We start from the raw sequence: 17986 nt of genomic DNA on the forward strand, positions 1-17986 counted from the left end.
CAGAAAGGAATGCCTCTGGCTAATGGATATGCAGATATTATATATCCATATAGGGATGTGGATAACCCGGATATCATACTATTGAATTGGGTGAATGGGAGTTACACGATTCGACCTACTTTTAAATATTTTTTAAAAAACCTTCCATTATAAAATGTATGAGTAAAAGAAAAGGGAACAGTTCAGCTTCCAGTTGCAGTTGGCGAGCAGCTTCACAGACAGAGAGAGTGGTGGAATATGAACCCTTTCTTTCCACAAAATAAGTTTCTTTGGAATAAATGAAAAACGTTTGGGTCAGCCTGTTTATTTAGCAAGGTTTTATTACCTTCCTGCATTCCTCCTGCTTTTCGAAGTGAGAATACTATTTTCTTCTTGGTGCAAACATTTCCATAGCTTTGTGGTGGGGGAGCTACGGCACTGGCTTTTGTATTGGGCTGAGGAAGGAATGCAATGGCAGCTCCATGGTGAGAGGAGGGTATTGCTTGAGCAACCATTAATAAAGCAACATCCGCAGTCACCTCTGTGGCCTTTCACGACCATCATCATCTTTTTTGATCCTGTCCACTTGCTTACTCAGGGCATGATGTTCCTGGCAGGAAAGTGAACAGAATGAGACAACAGGGATGTCATTAATAACGTATGCTCAAGATGCTTTATGATTTTCTAAGAATTCCATTTCTTTTTCATGTTGAGCTTAGGAAACTGTGGATACAGTCAAGGAAAATATTTATTATCCCTTTTTTTTTTGCAAGTGAGCAATCGAGGCTTAGAGCGGTGAAGTGACGTGTCCAAAAACCGCTCAAGAGGCTCCAGAAATGACTTGGGTTGGTTATGCTTTCCGAGCCCAGGCTGGTCCACACAGCTGCCCATAATCTCTCTATTACGTGGCTTTGTCTTGGGTCATTTCCTGCCACCACGTTTTAGCCTGCCTCGCTGGCTACAAAGTGCAATTCTGAAAATGTTATGCACAGAAAATGCCCCCTGCTCCTCAGGGCGGTCTCTGCGTGGGAGATTTGCCACATTGAAGCCGGAGTGGAGAGAGAATGGGCGTGGAGAAGGGTGGAGAACAAGGCTATGGTATTGGGTGGGGGCGGTTTTGAGAAGAGCCTGCAGAATTTGTGTGCGGAGGAGATCAAGTTGGCTTCTTCTAGAACCAAGAGCTGGAGGCTTGAGAAGGGCTGGGGTTGGTTTCCTTAGAAGCAGGTGGCACCGAGGGCCCCACAGCTACCTCCTGGTGAGAAGCGTGCGGAAATGGGACGGTTCTGATTCAGATCTGGGTTCTGTTGTCTGAGTCCTGCCCCCCAGGATGAGACAGCCTGTGGGAACTTGCTCCTTTAACTGTAAAACCAAGAACTGTGAAGGGTCAGTAACGCCAAGCTGGAAGGGTGTAGCCCTGAATCAGCCCTGAATCTGATGAATGGTGGGTCCTCAATAATTGTGATTGTTTCGCCTTTCTTTCCTGGCAAAGAATCAACCCAAGAAGAACTGTCTCCATTCTTGGAAGTAGAAGCTGAAAAGCTCGAAGGAGCAGGAATTAGACACCCCCCTCCCCCCATCGACTCCCCTGGCAACGAATCACAGGACCCCTACAACCGCCCCTTCCTCTGCTGGTAACCCTCCACATTTATTTCCCAATGGGTTACTGTTCACTTGCAATGCCGCCTCTGACGCCTCCTGGAAATGGGAGGTGGCAGGATCAAAGGCTGCGGGGGTGTGCGCTGCTGCTCTGTCCCAGGGACCCTGGGACCCTGAGCCCCTGGTCCGTGGCTGGGTCCCTATGCCTCAGGCTCTGCTAAAGGAGGGTCGACAAGCCAGCCCCACAGCGCCCCCGCGCGGTCTCTTGCCCCAGGGTGGACACACCTGCTACTGGTTTCAGGGAAGCTGGGTCCTCCAGCAAGTGACCCCAGCGTTTGGCAATGCAATCCGCTGGGGACCACTAGACACTGGGGGGAGGATCAAAGCATTCTCGCTGGTCCGAAGCGTCCAGGGTTGCAGTTTTGTTAGCCTGGCCTCACCTCGCTAATAAATTTTCTGTGACAGAAGGGGCACGAGTGGAGGGCTAAGGGGGCTCGGTGGGCCAGAGGAGGGGGCTGGAGTTTCTTGCACCTGTGCACCCCTCTGTTGCGTTAAATCAGCGTGAAGCAAGTGACAACTCCCCTTTGCTTGCCCCCCCCCTTCTACCTGCCCACGTCCCTCCTTTAGAACACCCACGTGCTCTCTGAGGTCAACCTTTTCAAAGAGAATCTATTTCCTGTGGGCTCTGAAAGTTTTTGTAGCACTTTGCTATAAGGGGTGCAGCCTCAAGCTGGACTTTCTCTCTCCCTGTCCCCTCCTTCTCCCCCGGCTCCCCCACACACTTTCTTGCAGAAACCTTCACATGAGCCTTTCCTATTTTTTTTTCCACCCCATGTAGAAGTATTAAAAAAATATGGGGAAGAACATTGGAGATGATATCGTTCAACTTCGTCTTTCATTTTGCAGAGCAGCCAATCAAAGCCTAAAGGAGTGATGGTGAGTAAAATGGCTTGAGATCAAGGGTTACTTTTGCTGGAAAAGCTAGCAATAGAACAGGAGAGTCCCGGGAGTCTTGCTATTTTTTTTCCCCCCACCACCACTCATTTCATAGACTGAAAGAATCCCAGAACTCTGTCTGAGGCAGGTCAAGTACTTTTAGAGGTGTCTGTGTTTTTGCCAGTTGGCTCCAAGACATGGGATCATACTTCAGTCACTTGGATATATGGACAGTCACTTGTTGTCCATATGAGAGCAAAGACTGAGCCAAATACAGTTTGATTCTCTCTTCTTGTCCACTCCCTCCTCTCCCCACCTCGCCCTACCCCAATCCACCAGGACAGACACTATGGAACATCTAGGTGGTGCACGTAAGTCCCTCTGCTGGGGCAGTGGTTGGCAAATTCACTAGACCACAGAGCCAAATATCAACAGTACAACAATTGACATTTCTTTCGAGAGCCAAACTTTTTAAGCTTCAACTTCTTCTAACACCACTTCAAAATAGATTCGCCCAGGCCATGGTATTTTGGTGGGAGAGCCACACTCCAGGGGCCAGAGAGCCGCATGTGGCTCGCGAGCCGCAGTTTGCTGATTAGGGCACATAGGGATGCTTCTGGGAGAATTCCAGAGGAACTCCTCCTGCCAGCAAGAACACTCCAGAGAGACTTCCCAGAGATAACGGCAAAGGAAATGTGTTGGCCCTTCCCAGAGCCCAAGCCCAGACCTCAGAGGCTGCTTATCTGTCACACAGGACAGGGCTCCGGGGGCTTGTTTCAGTAGGCGGGTGATTTGTTTGTTTGTTTGTTTGTTTATTTTTGCTTAAACTCCAGCCAGAATGGAACTAATCTAGAAGCCACAGGATCGTGGGACCTTTATGACTGTGAGAACTCTTTGTCACCTGAACAAATCGTCATTGGATCTGGGCTCTAGGGAACAGCGCCTTTTGTGAAACTATTCTGTTTAAAAAAGAAAAAAAAAGAAAAAGAAAAAAATATATATATATTTCATTGATTTCTTACAGAGAGGAAGAGAGAGGGATAGAGAGTAAGAAACATTGATGAAAGAGAATCATCCATCATCTGCCTCCTGCACAACCCCACTGGGGATGTGCCCACAACCAAGGTATATGCCTTTGACCAGAATCGAACCTGGGACCCTTCAGTCTGCAGGCCGACGCTCTATCTACTGAGCCATACTGGTTTTGGCAACTATTCTATGTTTTCATCTTTTACCAGTTGACAGGTTTGTTTGTGCCTTTTTTTTTTTGTTTGGTTTTCACATTATTGACCAGGACTTTGTCTAGATAGGATCAATCACACAGAGGAACAGAAATGTCACCAAGATGCCAAAATCAACACCAACATTTGCTTCTAATCCCCTCCTCATCCTTCTTGGACTTCCTAGGTGCCCTTGACCTTGTTACCTAAGCCATGGGCACATCAAAAGGAAGTCAACGTTTGTTCAGGTTTGTAATGTGTGAGATACAATTTAGAAGTCACTGAGTTGTACTCCTTATTTTATAGTCAGGGAGTCTGAGGCCCAGGAAGGTGAATGGATTTGCCAGTGGCTCTCACACATGGATGAAATTAAGTTTCAGGCACCATTAACGCTTTGTTTCCCTTCTCCCTCTCTTGGTTCTTTTCTACTTGGTAGTTGTACTGTGGGGAAAATGTGGAGAGTGATTTCAGTGTAGATAAAATGTTAAACCCCAATATGGGATGGGAGTAGGACTGGACAGTTCTCAGGGTTAAGAGTGTTCGGTTTTGGTTAATCATGAGGTCCCCCAGGGAGGCACAGGGCTGCAGTCCCCTGTGTGTGCCTGGCCTCCCCATGTGGACACAAGCCACATGCCCTCTGATGGCTGCCTTCCACAGCAAGAGAATCATCCACCCCTGGGCTGGAACCCAGGCCCGCTACCTCCCCTGATGACTATTTGGAATGGGTACTGAGAAGTCAAGGAGGCCTGTGGTTGCCTCATCTCCTAGCTGAAAACAGGCACGTGTCCCAGCATGGAGGATGGAAATTGCCTGGTGGTGGCGTGGGTGGGCTGCATGATTGCTTTATAATCCTAGTATCTGACTCCAGATCCTGCTTCAAAAAATTGTATGAAGGCATGGAGGGAGGGTGCTGAAATTACTATGGCCTATTTGGCCCATGTAGGCACTATAGGGTGTCCCTCCCCCCAAAAATGTATACACACACTTTGAATAATTATAAAGGCGGTGTTTATTAAAATACATTTCATTTTCAAAATGGAGTTATCAGCTTTAAAGTGTGTATACATTTTTGGGGGGATACTGTATTTATCCCAGGAACTTGTCTCTAAGCCTCCATTTTCCTCCCCGCTTTGTGAACTGAGGGGTAGGGTGCACACTGAGCATCTTAAATGCCTGTAGTTTAAACCCTGATTCCCACGTAAGAGGGATGAGAGCCCAGATTGCATTGTCCTTTTCTTCAGTTCCCCCACCCCAATCCTTTTGTTTTGGATACGCAGAGCAGAAAACGAGAGAATTCTAACGGCCTCGAGAACAGCTATATCTCGCAAGCGCACACACCCCGCCTCCCAATGCTTGTGACAGGTCGTATATTTCATTACGCAAAGCAAATTGGGAAATCATATCTCTGCAATCCCATCTGGGATTATTTATTTCGCCGCGTCCACAGCCGGTCAAAATTGTGAGACGATACACAATGTTAAGAGTAACTTTCCGCGAGAGGAGGTGGATTCGAGGTCAGTTCTTGAGAAACCGGAGCCATAACCAGGCCAGAGTAAAGCACTTCTATGGAGCTGCTCAGAAATTCCCCAAATCACTCACCCACCTAGGCGGTGCAAGCAGCAGGTAGAGATAGCCAGGCTAGTGGTGGAGGCAGGGTACTCCCCCTACCCCCCCCACCCGTCCCAGCCTGTCTCCAGGCCTAGGCCTGGGGCCTAGGAAACTGGTACTAGAGCCTCAAGACCCTGTAGGTCAGCTCAGCCAGTTAAAAGGGTAACAAGACACACACACACACACAATAGCTCCCAAGTATTGAATCTTCAGCAGGGGCCGTCACTGTGCCAGGGGTGTCTACAAGCGTTATTGCCTTTGAGGTTAGTTTCACTGAGGAAAGTGAAGCTTGCCTTTGAGGTTAGTTCCACTGAGGAAAGTGAAGCGCAAAGGGAGGGTCAAGATCCTCTTCGCTGCACCCCAGCTGAGAGGCACCAAATCCGGCATTTTAACCCCTCTCTGTCCTGTCTGAAACTTGGGCTCTGGGCCTCCAAGCCGGATTGCCAGTGTGGAGCCAAGACAAGACACCCTCTTCCCTTCATCCCCTGCCCCGAGAACCACCTAGGGCCGCTCAACTCCAGTGGCCGAGGGTTTGATGAGCTGCATGACAGATGGCTGGGCCAGGCTGCAGAGGTGGCCAGGACCTGCAGAGGTGGCCAGGGACCTGCCGGCTGGGACTCACAGCAGGGAGTGGATGGGTCAGCAGGAGCCAATTGAAACACACATACTTTTTCCCTTTTTTTTTGTAGTGGTACTTGTGGTAAGAAAATAAAGCCCTCCACATCAAGAAAGAGAAGAGGGAGGAAAACTTTGCCTTTCCAGCTTTATTTTTCAGGTTCCCTCCCTGGACCTGCAAGGCTTTCGCACCGGGGCCGGAAGGGGTGCGGGTGAGAGAGATGTGGGGGAAAGGCAGGGAGAGAGAAAGGGGGCCTCGGCGCCGGCCAGCTGGGAGAAAAGCAACCTCCCCCCTCCCCACCCGCACCACCCCGCCCGAGCCTGCAGGCAGCGGCCGCACTAACAGCGGCCCCATCGCTTTGTGATCTACCAGAAGGGGCTCCGAATGGCATTTTGTACTTTGGTGTCGGTTTGCAAGCCCAAAGCACGTTCGTTTCCTCACCTCACAGGTCTCCAGCCGTGGCAGGATCTCTTCTAAGAGAGGAATCTGGGAAAGGAGCAGGGTTCCCTGCGCACTCGCCTTTGGGTTCAGCCCGAGAGGCACACGGAGGCGGGGCCTCCCAGAACTCCAGGTTCTGGGGTAAATAAATGTTATTTACTTATTAGCCGCCTCTGGGATAAATAAACGTTAATTGAGCTCCTACTACGTGGAGACTCTATCCTCATTATTACTGTCCTCAGGACCTCCAAGACAAGGGGGGCCCCTCTCCCCGTTTTGCACGCGAGCAACTGAGGCCCAGAAAACGAATCGACCAGGGTCACGCAATCGGTGAAACCAACAGCCTTGAGCCCAGGCTCGCTGACTCATATTTACTCTGCTAACCAGTTTGTGCACCTTTAGATTCCTTTTTAATTTCCCCCCCAAAATGCGGGTAATTTCGCATTTCATATCGAAGTTCTTCATCTCCAACCCTCCCCTCCCGCCCGACTTCACGTCTCAGCAGTGGGTGTCGTCGTGATTCTCAGGGCCAAGGAATGGACTGTAATTCCACTGGATCGCGATGACAGGTGTACGCCCCCAGGTGCACAAGATGGGGTGCCGGGAGGGTAGGACTAGTGGGGAGAAGGGGGCAGTGGGAGATGGGCAGGGAATTCTGGAGGAAGCGGTGGGACTGTTGCATAGGATTTTTGTGAGGGGTTTGGAGAACCTGCCTGGGAGGAAATGGTCCTGGGCCCAATCCATTCATGATGGGGGGCGGCGGGAGTTGGGGGGGGGTGGAAGTGGAAGGAGGGGAGCCACTCCCCCCTCTCCGGGCCAGAAACTGCACGGCTTCAGCCTTTAGTTTACTGTACACAAATCTCACTTGCTTCCTCCTTGCAGAGCAGCTCTTACAATTCGGAGCTAGTTCGAGGGCTGCCCATCTGCTTTATTTTAGTATACAGCTGCTCAAGCCCATGTCTCCTCCTGTTCCCTCTCGGTCCCCCCTTCTCCCCAATCTAGTTACCCCAAATTAACAAATCTATTTTCTTGATTTTGTTCCTTAATCTTCATAATAACTGGTGAAAGACTAATCATCTCCTGCTGCCCCCCCCCCCCCCACACACACACCCTCCAAGCAATTAATAAAAGCCCAGCTGGCCAACTGGAGTACACATAGCCTGCGGGGAGGAGGGAGCTGCCGAGGGGGGTGTTGTAGATTGCATACACTCGGTGGAGCTTGGTTTCAAAGGCAGAAATGTAACTAACAGGGACACACACACAAACACACACACACACACACACACACACACACACACACACACACCATAAGAGTTGATAAAAAACGTGCCCTGTCCTGTTACAGGAGGGCTGCTCCTACCGTCAGGTACTAAAATTAGCAGGGGCGCCGAACCCGTTGAGAGTCTTTCTGGCTGGTAGCGAGGGGCTCCAGGAACTTCCTAAGAGCAGAGGTCGACCTAGTGCCAAAGTGCTCACCAGCCCATTGCCCTCCCGGAGACCACCTCGTGACCAGGGCTCCTCTTTAAAACCTCAGCTTCGTCACTGGAAAATCTGGGAGGGGGGGAAAATAACAATTCTTCCGCAGTCAAGAATCCAAATGAACATTGGTAAAGTACAGGCGGCTAAGCCAAAGGTAAAAATCCTTTGGTGTGACTGAGCGAGAGGCACGCACGGTGGACTCTGTCTCACGTCTGAGCCTGCAGGGCTCCCAAGTCAGCCGCCCAGGCGCCCAGCGCGGCGGAGCTGCCCGCAGGACTGAACCGGACTGTGGCTCTGCTTCCTTCACTGGGCGCCGCCGCAAGCGACTCTGCGGAGAAATCACACCTGGTCGCCGCCTGGGAGGACTTTCCAAACTCGCCAAAGGTTGGAGGATACCTGCGCTTTCAGCGGATTGCATCAGTTTCACAGCGTTTCCCTCCCCGGACTGCCTCCTTCCAAATTCTCGGAGCTTTGTTAACTTCTCACTTCCTAAGCGGCTCCCAGGAAAGCAACGTTCGATCCAGTCCAGCAATTTCCTGCCTTTAACTCCCAAATAATCGTTGCCAGCCTACTATGTGCTCAGTACAATGGCACTCGATTTCCTAACCTGTCTCCTAAACTGATTCCGAGAGGTATTATGTAAAAGTGTTAACTGGAAAAGCGTCTAAGTGTTTTTAAGTGTACTTCAAGATATAGAATGCAGCATTTAATTAGGAGACTAATTCCTTTCCACATGTAAATGTAACTGTTATGAAACATTTATATATGATTTTTTTTAGGGAGACAGGTTTTTTTCTTTATAAATTCATGCACACTAAAAATAATTTTTTTTAAAAAGCTTCGTTTAAAAACATGCTTAGAGGTAACATGTGTTATGGAAATCTCTTAAAAGACAAGTCCGTTCTCCTTCAAATCCACTGTAATAGTATTTGACTTAGCCGGAAAACGTTGTGACTTAGGTGATTTGGCGACCTGCCTGTCTCAAGGGCATGGTTAACTTTGCATTTCGATGAGAGGGGCGAGCCACAAACATTTATCTACAGGTCGTTTGTCCGCGGATCCGCCGCTGCGATGCAAGGTATTTATTTAGTCTTGCAGAAGGAAGTAGGATGGCGCTGTGCACCTGATTAGAGAGGTGTCATTTTGCACCCAGTCTGAGTTAATGACTGAGTCGCAGAAACACTGGTTGGTGATGCTGACAACGCAGAGATCAACAGTAACCTTTTTATGCCTGCCAAGTCTATTACCTCCTCTTGTGGACAAGGCTCTTCGTAATAGTGTGTTTGTGTTCTAGTCGGGGAGATAAATGGCGATTTCACCCCTAAGGCGCTGTTTCGCTTCGGGTTTAGCGTCAGTACCCGCAACCCGGCTGCACCGAAGGCCGCGGCGGGAGTCTCTTGGCGGGGCCGGGCGGGGCGGAGCGTGGCGGCTGCGAGGCAGGCGGGGGAGCTCTGGGCGGCGCGCCTGAGCCAATCAGCGTGCACACCGCCTGACAACTGGCCAATCAGCGGGCGCGAAGTTCGGGGGCCGGAACGGATAATACTGGGAAAGGCAGCGGAGGCTGGAGACTGCCGCGGGGAGCGCCGCGCCTCTGGTCGCTGCGTGCGCCCACCCGCGAGTCCGGGGTCAGAGCCAGGCCTGGGCGGCCTGAACCCTCCCCGTCCAGCTTAGGGCCGCGGAAGCCGAAAGTAGCTTCGGCGAGGTTTAGCACCCCGGGACCGCCGAGAGAGGACCGGTCTGATCTTTGCAGAGACCGGGATGTGTGGGGCGAGGCCGTAAGGACTTGACTCACCTTCTCCATCCCCTTGCTACCCCACTCCCCATCCGGTGGGCTCCGGGCCTTCAGCTGTCAGCCCCCCGGTTTCGTGGCAGGGTGTGACGACCCCGATTTCTGTTTGCAAGCACAGCCAGCAGTTCAAGAGCCAGGTCCCAAGGTTGGATCTCTTTTGCCTGGGCTGCTAGCCCGGGCCTCAGAGTCTTGGTGAGTGCTGTGATGTTGCTGGGGTGTCCGGGAGGGTAACGGGTGCTAACCACCTCTTCATTATCTTTTCTAATGTACTTGAAAGCCTTGCCTTAAAAGTGCAAAACATGCCCTAAATGCATAGAGCCTCCATGGCTTAGTGCAGCAAGGCCCAAGCACTGCTGATGCTGGAAGGGCATCTGCACCTCCCTTCCCAGCGGCCCTATGCCCTATGGGGCTTGTAATGACAACTCCCAACACTTTGGCTGTCAGTCACGTCTTAGCCGGGGTCCCCGGCCATGGGAGAGGAGAAGCCCAAGCCCAAGAAGGGAGTCTTTGTGGTGATGGAGGAGGGTGAGAGGCATTTGGACTATAGGGCGGTACCTCTCTGAAGGGCCCCTTGTGATCAAAAGGAAAATAAGTTCTTTCATTGACATTTTTATACTCATCATGGCCATAGGAGTTGGGGAAGGGGAAAAGACTTGAGAAGGGGGTCTAAGCTGGCCTCGCTGGACACAGGTGATTTGTAAAGCGTGTATAGCTAGAGAGGCTGCAGTGAAAGGTCCGGTGTTCACGGAGCACTTAGCATTAATGCATAAAAACTTGTTAGGCTGAAGGGAGGGGAGTCCGGGGGCTCAAAAGATACCAGGCAGGCACGTGTGGCCTGGCTATCAGGAGCGGGGGGGAAGAGCAGGGCTCGTTGAGGGGATGCAGGGGGTCTGGGTCCAAGGCCCATAGCCAGGGGATGGTGCCTCATCACGGCCTGTGGGTCTCGGGGTCTCTCGTGTCTCACAGGGTGCAGGCGACTGAGCGCGGGCCACGCGCGATGGCCGACCGGCAGGCGGGCCCGGCGGCCGGGGACTGGGAGATCGACGTGGAGAGCCTGGAGCTGGAGGAGGACGGCCTTGGGGCGCCGCCGCCGCCGCCGATGCCCAGCGGGGACGGCGAGGACGATGAGGACGAGGACGTGGAGGACGAGGACGACGACGTGGAGGACGAGGTCGACGGCGAGGAGGCGGGCGCGTCCCCAAGGGCGCCCGGGCGGCCGGAGCAGCAGCAGCAGCAGCAGCAGCAGCAGCAGCCAGGAGGCGTCCCGCCGAGGCCATCGCAGCCGCCGCAGGCCTCGCCGGCCCCCGCGGGGCCCCCGGAGCGCGGCGCGGGCGCGGGCGCGGGCGGCGCGGAGCCGCGCAAGCTGAGCCGCACGCCCAAGTGCGCGCGCTGCCGCAACCACGGCGTGGTGTCCTGCCTCAAGGGCCACAAGCGCTTCTGCCGCTGGCGGGACTGCCAGTGCGCCAACTGCCTGCTGGTGGTGGAGCGGCAGCGCGTCATGGCCGCCCAGGTGGCGCTCCGGAGGCAGCAGGCCACCGAGGTGCGTACCGGGGGCCGCGGGGAGGGGCCGGCCGCTGCGGGCAGGCTGCTCCTGCTCACCCGGCCCGCGACCTGGGAAAACACTTCTCTCTGCCGGTGACGGGCGGCGGGGTCGGGAGGGAGGATGCCCTGGGCGTGGCCCGGGAACTTTGTAGAAAAGATTTTGCGTTTTTAAAACGCAGTCAGGCCCGAGCCGGTGTGCGCGATGGTCAGAGCGTCGGCCCGCGCGCTCCGGAGGTTCGCGGGTTTGATTCCGGGGTCCAGGGGTGGGTCCCTGAGTTACAGGCTCGAGCCCGGTCCGGTCGGTCGGGGCGCGCCTGCGGGAGGCAACCAAGGGTTTCGCCCTCCTTTCTCTCTTCCCTTCCCTTCTTAACCCTCCCTCCCCTTTCACTCTCTAAAAGTGGGGAAAACTATCCTCAGGTGAGGATGAACAAAACTATCCTCAGGTGAGGATGAAATAAAAACGCTGTCCGGGGCTCCTGAGAGTGCTCAGGCCCGCTTGGGACATTGCGGGAAGAAGGCATTTTATTTTTCACACTTGAAGCATTTATTTGGCCTGGGAGGAGGAGGAGGTGGAGGAGGAGAGGGGTTGGTGCAGGGCCCAGCCTCCCATCGCCTATGGCCGAGAAGCAGCCGGTAGGGTCCGGTGCTTTCGCCGTCCCGGGCCCTGTCTTGAAGGCTGAGCTGAGCGCGGCGCCCGTTTTACAGACGAGATGGGAAGTTGCGTGGGAAGCTGGGTGTCAGCAACTCTAAAGACCACGCGGCCAGAAGTTTCTAGTCCCGCGAGAACTACCTAAGCGCCGGTGGGTGGGTGGAGGGGTCCCTGCGTCTCCCTCCGTGGGCCCCCGTAGCGAGGAGCACGGAGTTTGCATCAAGGATGGGCCCACGTGCTCAGGCACCTGCGCCCTCTCCTGCACTCAGGGCGGGGGAAGGGTTTTTTTTTTTTTTTTTTTTTAACTCACCGGAGGAGGATATTTTTCTATTGAATTTTAGAGAGTGGAAGGGAGAGGGAGAGACAGAGAGAAACACCTATGTGAGAGAAAAGACAACATGGATTGGTTGCTTCCTGCACGGGCCCGACCACAGCCCAGGTGAGGAAGGCGCCCTTGATGGGAATTGAACCCTGGACCTTTCAGTCCGCAAGCCCATGCTCTGTCCACTGAGCAAACCGGCTAGGGAGAGGTTTTTTTAAAATAAAATTTTATAATTTATTGTCGAGGATTGGTTAGGGAGTGGATTACAGTACACAGGGGAAATAATGACCCTCATGGAAAGCAGGATCCCAAGGGCCGCGGAGAGAGCGCGCTGGGCGCCCCTGTCCTGGCCCTGCCCTGGGTTCGGACTGGCCTCCTCCAGCTCCTGGTGTGTTTCGCTGGGGCCCCTCCTGTCTTAGCTCCCCAAGGCCTGGCCTCCTGGGCTGGGCGGAGGCCTAGCAGGGCACGGAAGCCGACCCACCAGGTGGGAGGGCCGGCTGGCATCTAGGGCTTGTGCTGCGCCCCACTCGCTCGGGTTCGGAGGGTTTTGTTCTCCTTGGTGTGTCCCAGACGCCCAGTGAGCTGTCTGGAGTTTTCCGCCAGACGAGGAAGTCTAAGACATAGGGACCCTCATCTCTCTCCCTCCACCCTGTCCTGCTGAGGAGAAACCAGCTCGAGTCACTACCCAGTGGCAGGTCTTTTGCAACTTTACCCCCATCTCTGGCCGCAGAGGACCCGGTTCGGTTTCAGGCTGGGCTCCCCCCATCTGCTCCACTGGACTTCCTTCCTCCGGGATGTCCCCCCACTTCTGTGTGTCCAGGATGATCCCAGCAAAGCAGCCCCAGAGGAAGCCGGGACCCACGTTCCCAGTGCGTGGCTTCGGACAGAACTAGCTGGTTGCCCTGGGATTAAGGCGTGTTCATAATAAGTTGGGAATAGTTTTCACAAGGGATAGGAAAATTAAGTATATTAAGGTTGGGGAGAGTTGCTGACACCTTTTCCCTCTCTTTTCTCTTCAGGGCACTGATGATTATGTTTCTTGTGTTTACAGGACAAGAAGGGGCTTTCCGGGAAACAGAATAATTTCGAGCGCAAAGCCGTGTATCAGAGGCAAGTGAGGGCACCCAGTCTGCTGGCCAAAAGTATTTTAGAAGGTAAAGCAATGCAAAGTCATCCCTTTAGTCTTTGAAAGCAGGTTCTGAATGATTCTCATCATTCTGGCTGTATGGCATTTTTATTAACTTTGGAAGGAGTAAGCTGAGGAGAATATACCTTTTATTTGAAGGTTTTGTTTGGAGGGAAGAAATCAGGTTGTGAGAAAATGAATCTCACACACCTCCTGTTGTTTTTGTCACTGATAATTTTGTTGGGTTAAGATCGAGTGCATGTGAAATTTGCCCTAGTGTGAGCGGAGCGGTGTACAAAGATACACACTCCCAAGTGATTCAGGGCAGATGTCCTGAAAGGAAATAAGTTTAAAACAATTACTTCGATGTTGGAGCTGAACGTTAAGTAAGGAGTTTAACAGTACCCACACTAACAAAGACTTTTAGTCTGGGTGATCCAACCTGATTGCACTCTTTTCATTTTACCATTTTCCTCCTGGATTATCTGTAACTTGTGGTTATTCCCCATTTTATTTATCATTTTGGTAATTGAGATTGTAGAATCAAACAAGTGAAGTTGAAATTAAATTTAAACAGTGTGAAGTTTCTAACTCCATGTTTTCACTTTCTCTAAAGCCTGGGGATACATTAATTTTTCTTCAAATATTACTGATTTTTCAAAGCATCTCTGTTTGGGTCTGGAATTTATTTATTGATCTGATAAATAATATACCAACTATCTTTCACCATTTAAGGAAAAGAAAAGTTTATATTTGCTCTAATTGTCACATCAAAAGAATCAGGTTGATAGCAGATTTTTTTAAGAAGACATTTGAATTTTGTTTTTTCTTATGTGGCTTCTGAATTGAGTTTGTTCTGGACAGGCTTGAAATTTTGTTTATGTCTTACCCTGTGCTGTGCACTTCTGACCTTAGAATAGTTTCTGATGCATTAAAAGTTAATTTGATTACAAACTGGCTAAACAAATTTTATAACCAGAGGGATCACACTAATAAACTGAAATTGTGCCAATGCAATTTGAGAAGTGGGAGGATGAAATGGAATAGTAAATTTAAGTAAATAACTTCCTGGAAAAAAAACCCCTACTATAGAAAAGGAAACATTGATTTTCACATTTATTTTCTTTGCAAATGAGTATGATGGGTTTGTCACTATGTAAACAAAAACATTACAATGGATCCTTCAAACAGATTTGATAGTGGCGTGGGGATGATGAAAGCATTTCATGCTACCAGGAATTCTATTTATGTTGTTATACTGATTTTTGGTTTTGACTTCATAAAGTGTGCAATGACTTAACCTATGTTCTAATGATTGCATGTTCTACCATTTGGGTATCTGGCCAACATGATTAGTGCTTGGGAAAAATGAGTATTAGTTATTTTCAATTAGGTTATCTCAATGCCTGGCCCCCACTTTTGTTTGTTTGTTTGTACTAGTATAGTAGTCAGGGGTAGCGGCCTGGTTCAAAGTTCACTGAAGAATCTGACTAGTTAACAGCTCTTTTTAGTTTTCTGTTTTTCCCTGTTTCCTATGTCTTTTCTGTTTTTCTCCTCACTAATCTGCTTTAACTTTCTCTTTTTTCCTAGTTCTCCTTGGATTATACTCCAACTGTTACAATGTACATAATGAGCCATCTTTAGAACTAAGTGACATCAGCTCTAGGTATAGATATCTTTTTAATAATGGAATGAGATGATATGAATAATAATAAATAATCGATTGAAGTAAGATCAGCAGCCTTATTTCTTAATGTGTAGGAGCCGGGAAAGAATATTGAAATTTCAGCCAGTAAAGTACACTTGTCAAAATAAACAAACACACTTAGAACTACAGAAACAATAACAAAAAGTTACAACACATATATCTTTCCCCCAAAGGGAACAATTTTAAATTGAACCGATACTTTTGCTTTCTGAATAAAAATGTTAGTGATACAGAACTGTAAACATTTGTTCTGCCAATTTGCAGTGTTTCTGTTGCCTTTGGGTTTCCAGATTTTTCTTTCCTAGATGTTAATCTCTTTCATGTGCAATGCTTGCTTACTCTAGGCTACCGCCCCATTCCAGCAGAGACTTATGTGGGAGGGAGCTTACCTCTACCTCCCCCAGTAAGTGACCGGATGAGGAAAAGGCGGGCCTTTGCTGATAAAGAGTTGGAGAACATTATGCTGGAGAGAGAATATAAAGAGAGGGAGATGCTGGAAGCTTCCCAAGCTGCTGCCTTGTTCCTGCCGAACCGCATGGTGCACGGACCTGAATACAACTACAAAAGTGCCTACAGCCCCACCCCAGTGGAACCGCCAAGCAAAGACTTCTGTAATTTTTTGCCCACCTGTCTTGATCTAACCATGCAGTATTCAGGGTCTGGGAATATGGAGCTAATTTCTTCAAATGTCAGTGTGGCCACGACTTACAGACAGTATCCCTTGTCCTCGAGATTTTTAGTTTGGCCCAAGTGTGGCCCCATTAGTGACACTCTCCTCTACCAGCAATGCCTGCTAAACACCACCACCTCGGTTCAAGCCCTGAAATCTGGGGCCAGCTGGGACTTGAAGGGAGTACCAGTCCAGGATGGACTCAGTGCCGAACACGACGTGATGCCACCCAAATTGGAGGGCTCTCTGGTGCTGCCTCACACTCCCGAGGTCCAGACCTCAAGAAGTGACCTTCAGGGTCACCAGGCTGTCCCCGAGAGGTCTGCATTCTCCCCACCCCGACGGAATTTCTCTCCAGTTGTTGACACGGACTCCCTGGCAGCTCAAGGGCACATCTTAACCAAGATCAGCAAAGAAAGCACCAGGCACCCTCTGCCACTTAAACATAATCCATTCCACTCACTATTCCAGCAAACTCTTAATGACAAATCAGGCCCTGAGTTGAAAACACCATTTGTCAAAGAGGCCTTTGAAGAGGCCCCTAAGAAACACAGAGAGTGTTTAGTCAAGGAGAACCAGAAGTACACATTTACAATAGATAGATGCGCAAAAGACCTTTTTGTAGCCAAACAAGTTGGAACAAAACTCTCGGTGAATGAACCGCTGTCATTTTCTGTTGAGTCTATTCTCAAGAGGCCTTCATCTGCCATCACTCACATCTCTCAGTGAAAGCCTGCTGAAATGGAAAGCTGGATTTTCTGCAGTCTCAGAGGGTTTTTACCAGTTGCTAATTTTTTTTTTTTAAGGAAAAAAAAAGTTGTTTGTATAAAGAAATTTCTAATGTAAATGATGGTGATTAAAAGATTTATATTCATATGCATGTACTTCTCACCATATATTTAAACTTAAAGTTGGAAATTGCTTATGTGCAAATTGTAAAGTTTTACACTTTACACACTATTTCAAAAGCAATAAAATTGACACTGCCTTATAAAAGACGCAATGTTTGCTGAAGTAAATAGTTGTCTCTGTCTAGGTGAAAAAGCTAGTGTTCATGAAATGTGATCTTTATTTTTCTATGATTCTTTGTATTTCCAAGTGCTCATACTGTTTGCTGGCGGCCACAGGAGAACCTTCACAATGCCTTAGATTTTGCATTTTGGAAGGCATGTAAATATGGCTATTCAAGACTGAGGCAAAAATAGTTTTATGGAGATCATAGGGAAGATTTGCATGTTTACAGAATCATAATTTTGTGTGAGTAGATAAAGTTGAATTAAATTGAAGAGAAATGAAGTTTAATATCTTGTTCATATGATGAGATAGGTTCTTAGAATGGATCTCTTAACTCTCTGGGTCCAGTGTCCTTCCCTGATGGGGATGTGCATGTAGGGCCTCAGGCTGCCTTTTTCTATTGAACCTTCATTTTATGATTTTTGGTTGCTAGGAGCCCAGCGCAGGTTCCCCTCGTAAGGTGCAGTGTGTTTAAATCATGATGGTACATGGTTGGACTGTCTCTTAAGCTCTCTTGTGTTACTTTTGTTTCCTAAGGACTGGTGACAGCAGGCATTTAAAAGGAGGTCCAGGACTCTCAGCTGGTCCATGTGTCTCACATTTTCCACCAGTATGGAAGGTTTTCAATGTAGCTCTTTGCCTAGTTAAAAGCTCTTATTATTCAAATTGCTTCAGCAGCCAGTTGCTTGAAGGCATCAGTTGTTTATCACAGCATGGGGGTGGCTTATTGTTTCTTAAACCTTTCCCTTCTGTTTCCTGCCCCCTCTGTTTTTTATGTTCATTATTACTTTCTTGTTTTGCTAAAAAAAAAAAAAAAAAATGTTGACTGTTCTATGTGATTGATAAAGTAAGATATTTATGAGAGTTATTAAATGTATCTCTGAAGACCTCATCTGTGGACCCCAAGTTAAGTTCTAAGATGTTATAGTCATTTCAACACAAAATCAAGAGCCAAATATCTCACCTTTTAATTTTGCCTTGGAGTGAGTTTACTTTCAGCTCTGCTCTGGTTTGGATAACAAGAACATTAGGTGGGTGTGTGAAATGTGCCAAGAAAGTCAGGAGTTTAAAGAGTTTCTTTCTTGCTCTGGAAAACATTTAAACTTATTTAGAAATGATTTTGCTACTGATGAGCTCATGTAAATCTCCTGGGGTTATCTGCATTGTTGCTTAAAATTAGCATTGGTTTCAAAAACAGGCGAAACCTTAGGTTGATTTTCAGTTTGTATTTGTAAAATACTTGGTTTTGTTGAGTCAAATTTACTTATTTTTTACTACTATTGCAAGAGCCAGA

General features: G+C 49.3%; 1 protein-coding gene across 3 annotated transcripts; it reads left to right on the forward strand.

Annotated features, from left to right (window-relative positions):
• The first annotated feature begins 9198 nt into the window (after positions 1-9198).
• Positions 9199-16677, forward strand: DMRT2 (doublesex and mab-3 related transcription factor 2). 3 transcript variants are annotated; one of them, XM_045580152.1, is made up of 5 exons: positions 9199-9853; positions 10628-11201; positions 13226-13328; positions 14891-14966; positions 15353-16677. In XM_045580152.1, exons 2-5 carry the CDS (start codon positions 10659-10661, stop codon positions 15417-15419), a joined length of 789 nt encoding a protein of 262 aa, XP_045436108.1. In that variant the 5' UTR covers positions 9199-9853; positions 10628-10658; the 3' UTR covers positions 15420-16677. The 3 variants fall into 3 exon arrangements, with proteins under 3 accessions (XP_045436108.1, XP_036289803.1, XP_045436107.1); XM_036433910.2 differs by lacking the exon at positions 14891-14966 and having other exon boundaries at positions 9282-9853; XM_045580151.1 differs by lacking the exons at positions 9199-9853; positions 10628-11201; positions 13226-13328.
• The last annotated feature ends 1309 nt before the right edge of the window (positions 16678-17986 follow it).

Source organism: Pipistrellus kuhlii, unplaced genomic scaffold, assembly GCF_014108245.1.
Source record: "Pipistrellus kuhlii isolate mPipKuh1 unplaced genomic scaffold, mPipKuh1.p scaffold_m20_p_12, whole genome shotgun sequence".
NCBI lineage: Eukaryota > Metazoa > Chordata > Mammalia > Chiroptera > Vespertilionidae > Pipistrellus > Pipistrellus kuhlii.

Bases quoted from the DNA above. Each gene is read 5' to 3' on its own strand.
- DMRT2 (XM_036433910.2), top strand. From the start codon at position 10,659: ATGGCCGACCGGCAGGCGGGCCCGGCGGCCGGGGACTGGGAGATCGAC. The intron at 11,202-13,225 runs GTGCGTACCGGG...TTGTGTTTACAG, and splicing joins GGAGGCAGCAGGCCACCGAG to GACAAGAAGGGGCTTTCCGG. The intron at 13,329-15,352 runs GTAAAGCAATGC...TGCTTACTCTAG, and splicing joins GGCCAAAAGTATTTTAGAAG to GCTACCGCCCCATTCCAGCA.